This window comes from Microcaecilia unicolor, chromosome 5, assembly GCF_901765095.1.
Source record: "Microcaecilia unicolor chromosome 5, aMicUni1.1, whole genome shotgun sequence".
Lineage (NCBI taxonomy): Eukaryota > Metazoa > Chordata > Amphibia > Gymnophiona > Siphonopidae > Microcaecilia > Microcaecilia unicolor.
This window is the reverse complement of record NC_044035.1, coordinates 218,533,252-218,546,406: the sequence shown is the minus strand read 5'-3', so window position 1 is coordinate 218,546,406 and position 13,155 is coordinate 218,533,252. Positions and strand designations below refer to the sequence as shown.

The 13,155-nt window shown below is 47.1% G+C and overlaps 1 protein-coding gene across 3 annotated transcripts in view; it reads left to right on the top strand.

The window, feature by feature from the left end:
* RSPH1 (radial spoke head component 1) overlaps positions 1–13,155 on the top strand; it is a 246,673-nt gene that overhangs the window by 71,012 nt on the left and 162,506 nt on the right. For all 3 annotated transcript variants that reach the window (XM_030203781.1, XM_030203779.1, XM_030203780.1), the window contains exon 2: positions 7,385–7,498. In XM_030203781.1, the coding sequence (XP_030059641.1) occupies positions 7,385–7,498 (114 nt within the window). The remainder of the gene's footprint in view (positions 1–7,384; positions 7,499–13,155) is intronic.

Here is a 13,155-nt window from a genome sequence, read left to right as displayed (position 1 = left end):
TATCTTCTCTCTCAAATGAGGAGGTACAAATATCATACCTGGGGGCACTGTGGCCACCATAGCTGAAATGATAGCAGCAGGTTCAATCACATGCTGCAGTTGTTCATCTTCAGGATCAGGATCCAAAGATCTTGAAAGAGCATCCGCCTCTATATTTTTTCCGCTGGGCAGTAAGTCAAGGAAAAATTGAAACAGGAGAAAAATAATGCCCAACGGGCCTGTCAGGGATTCAGTCTCCTCGCTTCATTTAGATAGACCAGGTTCTTGTGATCTGTGAACTAGGCCCTGCTGTTCCTTCTAGAGTCTATCTGTTAATGCTGTAGCAGAAAATTCCAGTTTTAAAGCTATGGGGGAAAGGATATGGAGACTACCTAATAAAAGGGTTCTTTTACTAAAGCTTAGCTTGAGTTATCTGCAGCAGGGCCCATAGCAATAAAATGGGCCCTGCTGTAGATAACTTGAGCTAAGCTTCAGTAAAAGACCCCCAAAGTTTGCTTCTTCTTGTTTTTTTTTTTTTTAATTCTGTGTTTATCAATAGCCAACAAATCCTCTTTTAAACCCAATCTTTAAGTTACCAAGCACAGAGCAAAGTAATGTCACCAGAGAAATGTCCTCTTCTCGCAGAACTTCTTAGAAAGAAAGTTGTGCGATCTTTCCTTTCTATATAGTTTGGATTCTAAGGAGACTGCTTCAAACAAGCCCTATGAAGCTAACCCAGTAATCAGATTGCCCTTAGTAATCTTTGCAAATATTCTACATCCTCACACCTTAATTAACACCGTATTCAGGTCAGAAGCAGTGCTACATCTCCAGCAGGCAAAGAACAGAAAATAACTTACTTTTAGGACAGTTTGAACCTTGCTACTATCCTTTCTAATACTCTTGGCTGCTAAGTTTCTACCTCAAGAGAAAGTTTCATGCTAAAAAGTATGGGGAAAAGGGTTGTACACTATGGAAACTAGTTAATAATGCTTGATTCTTTCTTTTATTTGTATTTCTTTTTCTAAGACTGAACTAGGCCCTGCTGTTCCTTCTACAGTCTGTCTATTAATGCTGTAGCAGAAAATTCTAGCTTTAAAACTATGGGGGAAAGGGTATGGACACTAGCTAATAAAGTTTGCTTTTTTTTTTTTTTAATTCTGTGTTTATCAATATCCTATAATTCCTCTTTAAACCCAATCTTTAAGTTACCAAGCAGTAAGCACAGAGCAAAGTAAAATCACTTACCAGAGAAATGTCCTCTTCAGAACTTCTCAGAAAGAAAGTTAAATGGGACCTTTCCTCTCTATATAATTTGGATTCTAAGGAGACTGCTTCAAACAAACCCTTTGGGGTCTCACCTGAGGCTTATGAAGAGGCACGGTCACCTCCTCTCCCTATGCACCCGAGCATTTTTCTGGTTTTTGCCATCATCTTTTCTATCTGTTTGGCCAGTTTAAGATCATCAGATATAATCACTCCCAAGTCCTGCTCTTCTTATATGCACAGAAGTTCTTCACCACCTATACCCTCAGGTATTATGCCCAAATGCATAATGCTGAATTTTTTAAACAAATCTTAGCTGCCAAAATCTAGACTATTCCTCAAGCTTCGCTGGATCCCTCATGTTATCCACACCATCAGGCATGTCTACTCTATTGCAGAATTTAATATCATCCACAAAGAGGCATATCTTAACAGCCCTTTCGCACTATCGCTTACAAAAATGTTAAAAAGAATTGGACCAAGAACTGATCCTTGTGGTACACCATTGGTAACTTCTCTTTCTTCAGAGTGAACTCCACTACCCCTTGTCACCTTCCACTTAACCAGTGCTAACCCAGTCTCTTTATGGCACATACTGAGGGCACTCAAGTTTATTTATGTCACTTATGTGGAATTGTGTCAAAGGCTTTGCTAAAATCTAAGTACACCACATCTGGCGCTTTCCCTCGATCTATCTGTCTGGTCACCTAGTCAAAGAAATTAATCAGATTTGTGTGACAAGACCTACCTCTAGTAAAACTATATCCACCCTCCTCCAGTCTTCTGAGGCTACTGCTGACTCTAAAGAAGCACTGAAAAGGAGTTCCTTCAGTACTTTTGGATGTATCCAATCCAGCCCCATTGTTTTATCTACCTTTAGTTTAGCTAGCTCCTCATGAACAGTCTGCTACACTACCATTGCTATATGTATTTGTCTTCTGTTGTCCTACCCCTGGCCCTTACATCTGTGAATACAGAACAGAAATATTTATTAAGAAATTCAGCTTTATTCTTAATCAGCTTTCTCCAGGAACAAGCAGGACAGCATATTAACACGTTTCCCCCAAAGCTGAGAAGATGCTTCACAGAGCCTCCCCAGTCATGATTCACATCTGTGGCATTCTTATTTCACACTTCAATCTCATTTTCTTTTGCGCTCTTGAGGCCAGTTCCTGCCGTTTGTCATTTTCCTTAGATTTTTTTTTCAGTACTTTAGGTTTCCTTTCACAGCACCATGACCCTCTTAGGCCGGAGTGCTCCAGACGGGATGATTGATATATATCTTCTTATATAATAATTCTCACCTTCAACATTCTAATGTGCCTGGGACCGTGGCTCCCTGGGAGATGGTCTGCTAGGCAGTTTAGAATGCACTGACATCAGTGATGTCACTGACAGCTGATTCCAAGGCAAGGGGAGGAGTACTCCTCCGCTGCCTGGGAAACAGCTCCCCTCGGCGCAACAACCAAGCTCCTGCCCTACAAAACCGTGAGCCAGGCAGGGGGAGGAGTAGGGAAACACGCTCACTCCTCCCCCTGCCTACGAATCAGCTCTCAGTGCCCCCCCTCTTGGCGCAACAACCAAGCACCGGCGCAACACCAAAACCCCTACCCCCCCTCGACTCATCACCCAAGACCCTCCCCCCAGCGCTTTACCAAAGCCCCTACCCCCCGCCCTAGCGGGCACATCAACCCCCTCGCCACCCGCAGCCACCCACTGCCCCTGCAGGAAGACCCTGGAGGAGCACAGCGACGTCAGAGGGGAGAGGAGGAGCGGCTGCAGAGACGACAGCCAATGCCAGATGGCTGTCTATGGAGCCGTGTTTCAGGTTTAAAATCTTTTTTTGGCTTTTTTCTTTTTGTACTGGCCGTTGCTACTCAACAGGAGACGCAGCAGTATTGGCGGCTGCGGGTGGCGAGGGGGTTGATGTGCCCAAAGGGGGGGTAGGGGCTTGGGTGATGCGCCGGGGCGGAGGGGCTTGGGTGATGCGCCGAGGGGGGAGGGGAGGGTCGCTGGACATGGGTGGCTGCAGGGGGGCAGGGAAGAGGGAGGTGAGGAGGGGGTCCTGAGACCAGATGGGTGGCTGCAGGGGAGACAGAAGGGACGCTGCAGGGGGGCAGGGGGAGAGGAGGGTCGCTGCACATGCATGGCTGCAGGGGGAGAGGAGGGTTGGTGGGGAGGGGGTTCTGAGACCAGATGGGTGGCTTCAGGGGGGCAGGGGGGACGCTGCGGGGGGGATTACCTTGCTAGCGCCCGTTTCATTGCCTACCAAAACAGGCCTTTTATACTAATATATATATATATATTTTTTTTTTTTTGGGGGGGGGAGGGGGTATTTTCCCTTTATTGAGCCATTTGATTGCAATTCAGCTATCTTCCTTCACAAAACCCAGAAAACTCCCAGTGGCTTTAAGTGATGCACCAAGTTTGGCAAGACCATTGAGGATTGATCCTTATAATTAGTGCTTCTATGAGATCTAAACCATGAAGCTTAACCCTTAAGAGTCAAGAGTAGTGCTGAACTATTTTTGGCATGGAAAACACTGGTCCATCGGCATTGGCATTGGCTCTGCCATTTTAGCATCTAGGGCTTTCGCCTTTTCCTTCACCAGTCTTGTAGATTTTGTCGACATACTACAGTGTTCCCACTACTCCCAAGCATCCCAGAGATCTGTAAGTGTTCACCAACTCTGCCACCCCTAATATCCTTAATTACTAGGACTGGATAGGTTGATGAGAGAGATGGGGCCTACAAGCAAAAGCAACCATTTTCTGCCATTGCTCATAACTTCACAAGACCCTAGTTTGTATAACTTTAAACAGAAAACTGATCCATTTAAAGCTACATGTTACTCATGTAACATGATGAGAATTGCAGCAGTGCAGAGCTGTATGAGTTCTCTATGCTGTTTTCAATTCATTCCAATATCAGTGTTCTATATTGCTGACTTCTTTTATAAAATCCAGGCAGCCAGCCAGTAGTGGGAAGCTGCCTGCATTTTACAGCAGCAAGTACTGTAGTCTTTGCAATTAGCACTTGCAGATAGGCAGCCTGGAGCCATATTTCTGTGGCCTTTTTATGAACTTTGCACCTGTCAGGAAGAAACCAGCCTGGCACCAGAAGCTTCCAGAAAAGGAGTAGAACTAGATAGAACAGTTGAGGGGTTCTGGAAGCTGGTAGAAAGCAGACGTGCCTTATTATCATAGGGAAAGGTCTGAAGGTACAGTATCCCCCTGTTGCAGGAATTACCACTATTGTTAGCAGAATCTGTGGTACTTCAGGAGTCAAACACCACACACCAGAATGAGAGAGAAATCTTCTTTATTTGCCAGCAAACAAAGTAGGACATCAGCACTAGGTCTCTTCTTCTCTTTCTCAGCTCTCTGGATCCTGCGTCTCCTGTCTGTCCTTCTCTTCTTCTAACGTAAGCTGCTTCTGCTCCCAGTTATATAGGGTCCTACACCTCTCTAGCCCCCCTTTCTCACCAGATGGTAAAGAATAGATTGATTACCCTGTCTTGAACTAATTATCTCTATACATTTACTCCAAAATATCAGTTACATAGGTTTGAGATATTTCCTAAACTGACCTGTGACCTGGGGCCTCTCAAACTAGACATTGTGGCACCTATCTCTTGCATTTTATTATTATTCACATAATCAGTTTCCCAATCAACTTCATACTAACTGGGTTCTGGCATTCATTAAGGGGTCAAAGGCCAATCTTGCTTAATGGCACACATACATGGTTTGTTATTACTTTCAGAAAACCAGTCCTTCATTTAGCTATAATTAATCAAGGAGAAGACTTGACTTTTCCTGACCTCTTTCACCTATTAGTTTCATACACAAAACTAGCTAGGACTGTGGATAATTCAAACCAGATGATGACCTCTTAAACTGCAGACAATCTCACTTGAAAAGTCAGCCACTGATGTAACACTGAATTGAAAATATATTCTACATAGAAATAGAACTTATTAATTACACAGAATAAAACATATTCTAAAATAAGCAGAAATCAGAATTCCTTATAAAACAAATTCTAACTCATCTAGAATTATCTATATCTAAACTATCTTCTTCTAACCAGCATTAGCCTAATCCTTTAAACTGCAGTATGCCTTGCTTGCTGATCCCCTCGAGATTGAATGGCCTCCAGATGTGGTAAATATAACAATCCATCACTCAAAAAGGGACAAAGAAAGTTTCATTTCTCTCTGACCTTTCTAACCTCTAGTCTGGCAAAAGCTAGACTTCTTGAGCAATTAAAACCAGATGGCATTCCTCCACTTTACAGGACTGAACCAAAGTTAAACACCAAATTAATATGATTTCTTTGCCCAGGCTGCCTCACCCCTTCTAAGTATATAAGCCCATTCCATGCCAGACAAATAGTCTTAGATTATGTATCCTGCCTCTGACTCTATATACCAAGGGAGACCCCTTCTGAAAGCCTGAGACAGATGCTCTGTGTGAAGTGACAGTCAGATAATATCCTCACAGGTTAGTCCCATCTAGGCACCTGATCACACTAAAGCTGGAGGCCAAGCATCAGATCCTATAGAAGGCTGTTGACTTGTGAAGCTATGGGGAACATTTGGACATTCTAAAGCCCCAAGGAAGGGGGGAGAGACAGACAGACAGACAGACAGGGATTACCTGCTTCTGCCATCCTGAGGTAGGTTTTAACTAAAGCAGGAGGGACAAGTGTGCTGATAACATCCAGCTTCTGTGTTTCAGTATCAGCATCTGGCAAAAAGAACTGATTAACATCTTTGTGCAGAAGCCACTAAGTTTGTCATCAGCTGGCCTACCTGTATGTGTTTACCATCTTTGAACACAGCACTGAAACAACAACAATTTAGGGAATGATGAGTGAGAAGTGATCTTCACCCATCTTGTCAACAGGTCAAACAAAGGAAAAAAGAACTGTTCTAACTATGCATACTACTGGAGGTGAAAGGAGATAACTTTGTATATAGTTAATATTTGTTACAAATGCAGTTGTATTCTGTACCCTCAGCAAATGAAGGACAGTGAAGGATTTCAGCTTCAGATAAAAAAAAAATGGTGTGGGCCATGTCATTGTGTAGAGTATAAAGTCTGGTGCATGTTTGCTCAGCCCGTCGGAGAAAATTCTGGTACCGGATCCGTCTCTCACTGAAGTAATAAATAAGAACTTGTACCGCTTCTCCCAGCTTTCCTAGGCATACATCAAGCAGCCGTCTAGGGTGTACCACAAGGGAGTTACACTCATCCTGCTGAATATCTCTGGGGGTAGACATTCAAAGTATTTTAAACGGCCAGGAGAAGCTCCTGGCCATTTAAATTGCTTTGTGCGGGGCTATCTGGGGATTTTCAACAGCACTTAATCGGTTAGTGCTGCCGAATATCCCCTCTAACCACCCATGCCAAAACCAGCTAATTTGTGGGTGGGCGGGAATTAAAGCAAAGTGGAAGCTTAGCTGGTTAGCAATGATTTTCAGTCTGCTAACTAGCTGAGCAATCACATAAAGTTAGGACAGAAAAAAGGCTGGCCTAACTTTATGCGGGGAGTTAACTGAATATCTGCCGATGCCCAGTTGGCACACAGCCCCCTTCCAGTTCTCCTCCCTCCTTCCACTATTCCCAGGTAAGACCCTCTTCCCAGTTCCCCCAGGTCTATACCTTATCCACCCCCCCCCCCCCTTGGGCCTACTTGAAATCCCTGGTGGTCCTGTGTGCACATTGGGGGCAGAAGTGAACCCATTCACTCTTGTACCTAGTGGCTGTCTCTAGAAAATGTCTGCCTCAACCTCTCACAGCAGCCTTGCTGTACTACCAAAGTGCCCAGCACTGAATATCTGGGGCTAATTCTGCCCATGGAGTCAGTGTTTAAAAGAATGCTGATTGCTGTGGGATGAATATAGATCAGTCTCTATTTAATTTGAGTTAAAATTGAAAAATAAAAAATGCTTAAGGTTTTGCATTTACTTTCTTTCACTATGTCAAAAAACCATTCTGGCTTCATTTTGCCATCCTATTTATTGTATCAGTTCCCCAAGCACTCTAAACATATCTGAGTGAGTTTTTGTTCAACATATAATGGATAAACAATCTTTATTTTAATAAAATACTTTCTTGTCTTTTCTATTAGGAATATGAAGGGGAGCGCAATGAAGCAGGAGAGCGACATGGACATGGCAAGGCAAGGTTACCCAACAGAGACACATATGAAGGGCAGTATGAAAATGGCAAAAGACATGGATTGGTAAGATAAAAACTAGTCCTAGCAAGAACTTTGTTATATATATATATATATATTTGCATTGGAGCTTATAATAGCAATGTACATTATAGGAGAAGTTCTATAAGGAGTTGCCTAGACAACAAGGCACATACTGCCAGATTCTTTATATCGCGCCTAGAGATCTGCGCTGAAATCCAAGCATTTTATATACAACATGTGTAACTTAATTGGCTTAACAAGCTAATCAGCATATTTAACAGCACTTAACAGGCAAGCATGAGCACTAATTTGGCAATAATTAGAATTTACGTGCACAACTCGCTAAGCGTATTCTGTAATGAACTGCACCTAAATCCTAAAACGCACAGTTCAAAAGGGCATGGTTATAGGCAGGAAAATGGGCATTTGTGGGCATTCCAAAATTTATGTGCATTGTTATAGAATATTGCCTAGTGTGCATAAATCTACGTGCCAGGATTTACATCACATTTTCATTGGAGTAAATGGATGCACGTAGTTTTAAGCACTGGATATCAACTAAGTATATTTTCCTTAGCGTCCCTCCGGACCAGCCCAGCGAGTGACTAATGGGTTGTGCATGTCTTCCAGCAGGTGGAGACTGAGAATTCTGACTCATGAGAGAGAGCCAATAAAAGCCCTTGCCCTGACTAGAAAGAACCAGCATCCTCAGTCTCCAGCAGGTGGAAGGTGGTGAACCCTTTTCAGTCTCTCAATTATTGCTTCTATCTTTCTTATTACCCCCCCCCCCCCCCCCAAAAAAAGTACTAGTTAGGTTTTCTTTCCTTCCTTCTGTGCACTGGTTTCTTAAGCTTGGTTCAGTGAGGCAGAAGTTCAAGGGGGTCTCTTTGTAGCTTCAGGGGTTTTACACCCGGGTGGCCGGGTCCCTCCCCCTCCTCCCTAGCCCTCCACGTTTGCTTTTTTGCGGGGTTCCCTCCGGGTGTTAATGCCCCGGGGATGGCTTCAGATGTTACTTCCTCCCCGAGCGTTGGAAACACGCTAAACATAGACGGGTAAATTCCCCATCTGAAAGTGGCGCATATCCTCCCCCCCCGGTCGGGCTGTGGGGAGTCTGAGGGATCTGGTAGGCCCTCAGGGACAGATGATCCAGAGGAGGGTGCCTGTTTGCCACTGTATTTGGATGATCCCAATGCGGTTCGGATTTTCCACCGCGACGAGCTGTCAGCTCTCATTGCTGACGCCTTGCAAGCCCTCTCGATTGATGATCCTGCTGAAGGTGAGGCCTCCTCTGTTAATCTTAGGATGGCAAGTACTAAGAAGCCTACGTGGGCCTTTCCTGTGCATGATTCCATCCAGGAGCTTATTTCAGCTCAATGGTCTGACCCCGATGGGCCTTTGAAAGTGGCCATGGCTATGGGTCAGCTTTACCCTCTGAGTGAAGTCCACTTGGCCCTTTTTGGGATACCTAAAGTGGACGCCTTAGTCACAGCTGTGACAAAAAAGACCACTCTCCCAGTAGAGGGAGGGGTCGCTTTGAAAGACATGCAGGACCGGTGGCTAGAATCCGCGTTGAAGCGGTCCTTTGAAATATCGGGCCTTGCCTTAAGGGCATCTATTTGCAGTTCCTATGCAGCCCGCGCCTGTCTTTCCTGGTTACAACAGGCGATGGAGCAGCCCCGCGGAGGGTGCGGGGTCCCTCTCTGAGGTTGCCCCGCGGATGGAGTCGGCCCTGTCATTTTTGGCTGACTCCCTTAATGATCTGGTCAGAGCTTCGGCTAAGCAGATGTCTGTGGCGGTTTCTGCCCGCCGCCTTGTTTGGCTGCGGCATTGGGCGGCTGACATGGCCTCTAAGCAAAGGCTGATGAAGTTACCCTTTCGGGGCCTCCTGTTTTTTGGAGAGGATTTGGAGAAGATTGTTAAAGACCTAGGGGATTCTAAGCCCAAGCGGTTACCTGCGGATAGGCCGAGGCCTTCTTCCAAGGGTCCTGTGTTTCCCTCCTCTTCCTGACCTCGCTTCCGTGAAGCTCGCAGGTATCGCCTGGGGCGCTCTGCTGGGTTTTCTCAACGTGCCCGTTTTCAACAGAGGAACTCCTTTCGCTTGGACAAGCGTTCCGCAGCGGACGGGTCGCGGCCAGGAGTTCAGGGGCGTGCTCCACAATGATGGGACGCCGGTCCACTCTATTCCTGCAGTAGGAGGACGTCTTTCCCTCTTTCTCGAGGAGTGGACCAAGATAACTTCGGATCAGTGGGTCCTGGATCTGATCAGAGAAGGTTACCGATTGGAATTCGGTGCCCCGTTGAGAGACGTGTTTTTGGAGTCCCGATGCGGCACTGCCGTCAAACGGGCGGCGGTAGAGGAGACCTTGCAAGTGATCCCGGTGCCTCCCGCCGAATGCGGCTGCGGTCACTATTCCATTTATTTTGTGGTCCCTCGAAAAGGCGGGTCTTTCAGACCGATCCTCGACTTTTGACAAGTAAACGAGGCCTTAAGAGTGAGACACTTCCACATGGAAACCCTGCGCTCCATCATTGCAGCGGTTCAGCCAGGAGAGTTTCTTACGTCTCTGGACCTCAAGGAAGCTTACATGCACATTCCTATTTGGCCCCCGCACCAGCAGTTCCTCCGGTTTGCGGTGTTGGGCCAGCATTTTCAGTTTCGGGCCTTGCCTTTCGGCCTAGCCACAGCTCCCCGTACCTTTTCCAAGGTAACGGTGGTGGTAGCTGCCTTTCTCAGGTGAGAGGGTATCAGAGTTCACCCTTATCTCGACGACTGGCTCATCAGAGCGGATTCGGCTGACGAAAGTCGTCTTGCCACAGCCAGAGGGGTGACAGTCCTGCAGACTCTGGGCTGGGTGGTCAATATACCCAAAAGTCACCTGACCCCCTCTCAGTCTCTCGAGTATTTGGGGGTCCGGTTCGACATGGCCTCGGGGTTTGTCTTTCTCCCCGACCACAGGAGGTGCAAGCTTCAGACTCAGGTCTGTCTGCTCCTGCGGATGCCTCGCCATCGAGCTTGGGACTTTGTCCAGCTGCTGGGGTCGATGACGGCCACCTTGGAGGTGGTTCCCTGGGCGAGAGTGCATATGAGGCCACTGCAGATTGCCCTGCTCCATCAATGGTCTCCGATTTCCCAGGAATATCAACGCAGACTAACGTGGCTCCCTGCGGCCCGGCACAGTATGGATTGGTGGCTCTCCGACAGGATGCTGCGACAAGGAATGCCACTCGCACTTCCTTCTTGATGCCTGGTGATAACAGATGCCAGCCTTTTGGGCTGGGGAGCGCATTGCCAGGGAAGCTATGATAAGGGTCAGTGGACACCCGTGGAAGCGGGGTGGTCCATCAATCGCTTGGAACTGAGAGTGATATTCCAGGCTCTTTTGGCCTTCCACAAGACTCTGAAGGGGCTTGCTGTCCGGGTTCTGTCAGATAACACGACAGCGGTGGCCTACATCAATCGTCAGGGCAGCACTCGGTGCAGGGCCCTGGTCGCGGAGGCCGCTCAGATTTGCCACTGGGCCGAGCTCCACCTGCAGCTTCTGTCAGCAGCTCACATAGCAGGTCAGAGCAATGTGCAAGCCGATTTTCTCAGCAGGCATCAAATTGACCCGGCGGAATGGGAACTGGCAGAAGTGTTTCTTCAGATTTGTGCCAAATGGAGGACTCCCAGAATGGATCTTATGGCGTCAAGTGCAAACGCCAAAGTCCCTCGCTTTTTCAGCAGACGGAGAGATCCTCGCTCAGCGGGGTTGGATGCACTGGCTTAACCCTGGCCCCTGGGCCTCCTGTATGTGTTCCCTCCTTGGCCCTTAATAGGGCGAGTCCTCCTGCGGATTCGACTACACCAAGGATTGGTGATTCTCATTGCTCCAGATTGGCCAAGGCATCTGTGGTATGCGGATCTCCGCCGGATGCTGGTGGAGGCTCCACTTCCTTTGCCTCGGGTTCTGAACCTGTTGGTTCAAGGCCCGGTGACTATGGAGGATCCCTGCCGATTTGGTCTTACAGCCAGGCTCTTGAGAGGGCGCAATTGAGAGATAAGGGCTACTCTAACAAGGTCATCACTCTCTTGCAGGCTTGCAAGCGGTCTACTTCCGCAGCCTATGCTCGGATATGGCGTAAGTTTGAGGAGTGGTGTGCCTCGAAAGAGGTCACACCCGCGTGGGCTACGGTCTCACTGGTCCTGGACTTTTTGCAGGATGGCTTACAAAAAGGCCTGGCTTACAATTCCCTTCGGGTGCAAGTGGCAGTGTTGGCATGCTACCGAGGGAAAGTCTCTGGCTTGTCCCTTGCTGCTGATCCGGACATTGCCCGATTTCTCAGAGGGGCACTTCAGCTCCGCCCTCCAGTGCGGTTGCCTTGTCCGGCCTGGAACCTGGGGCTGGTATTGAAGGCTCTCCAGCGTTCGCCTTTTGAGATGCTTAAGCGAGCGTCTGAGAAGGATGTGACTCTCAAGACAGTCTTTTTGGTGGCCATTACATCGGCTAGATGCATATCTGAGCTTCAGGCGCTTTCCTGTCGGGACCCTTTTCTGCAGTTCTCAGAGTCCAGGGTGACGGTACGTGCAGTGCCTTCCTTTTTGCCTAAGGTGATTTCAGCGTTTCACCTAAACCAGCCCATTTTTCTACCTTCCTTTTCTAGGGAGGACTTTCCGGATTCCTTTGGGCAATTACATCTTTTGGATGTCTGCAGGGCTCTGTTGCAGTATCTACAGATGTCAAATGACTTCAGGACTTCTGATCATCTTTTTGTCTTGTTGACAGGTCCTCGATGCGGGTGCCCAGCCTCTAAGGCCACTATAGCCCGTTGGCTCAGAGAAGTCATCTTTTCTGCATATCTGCTTTCAGGGCGGGCTCCCCCTGAAGCGTTTAAAGCGCATTCCACGAGAGCGATTTCCTCCTCGTGGGCTGAAACAGGTGTCCTTTCTCTTCAAGAGATCTGTCATGCAGCTACTTGGGCTTCTCAGCTCTCGTTTGTATGGCATTACAGGCTGGATGTGGCAGCGAAGCAGGACGCACATTTTGGAGCGCAGGTACTGGCTCGCGGAGTTGCCTGTTCCCACCCTATGTAGGGAGTGCTTTTGTACATCCCATCAGTTAATGGATTCATCTGCTGTTGATGACAAGGAAGGAAAAATTAAGTTCTTACCTTGGTAATTTTCTTTCCTTTAGTCACAGCAGATGAATCCATGATCCCTCCCTGTCTGACTTTGTGTTTTTGTTCAGTTGTTTCATGCAGATATTGTATCTCATCAGGAGGAGTTGATGAACAGTTTTTACAGTTTCTAGATGCTGTTTTATTGCAGGAGGTTGAGTTCGTCCCTCCTTTGTGTAGTTATTGCTCCGGTTCTGGCGCATTTGTTCGCTGTGAGGAAAGTTTATGTGATGTTACCTTTCTTATTCACTCTGCTTTGGAATTTTCAAATACTGAAGGCAGATGGGGCTAGCCGTCCAAGGGTCACTGTGGTTCTTCAGTGGTCTCTATCTCCCCCTGCTGGTAGGCGGATACAGCCCATCAGTTAATGGATTCATCTGCTGTGACTAAAGGAAAGAAAATTACCAAGTTAAGAACCTAATTTTCCCTTCTCTCCTGCCTACCAGTTCAGAATTTGTCATGCTTTTCTTCTTCAGAAGTCTGGTTCTCAGCCTAGAAGTAGTTTGGGGGATGGGCAGTTGTTACCATCTAAGAGGCCTAGGAGG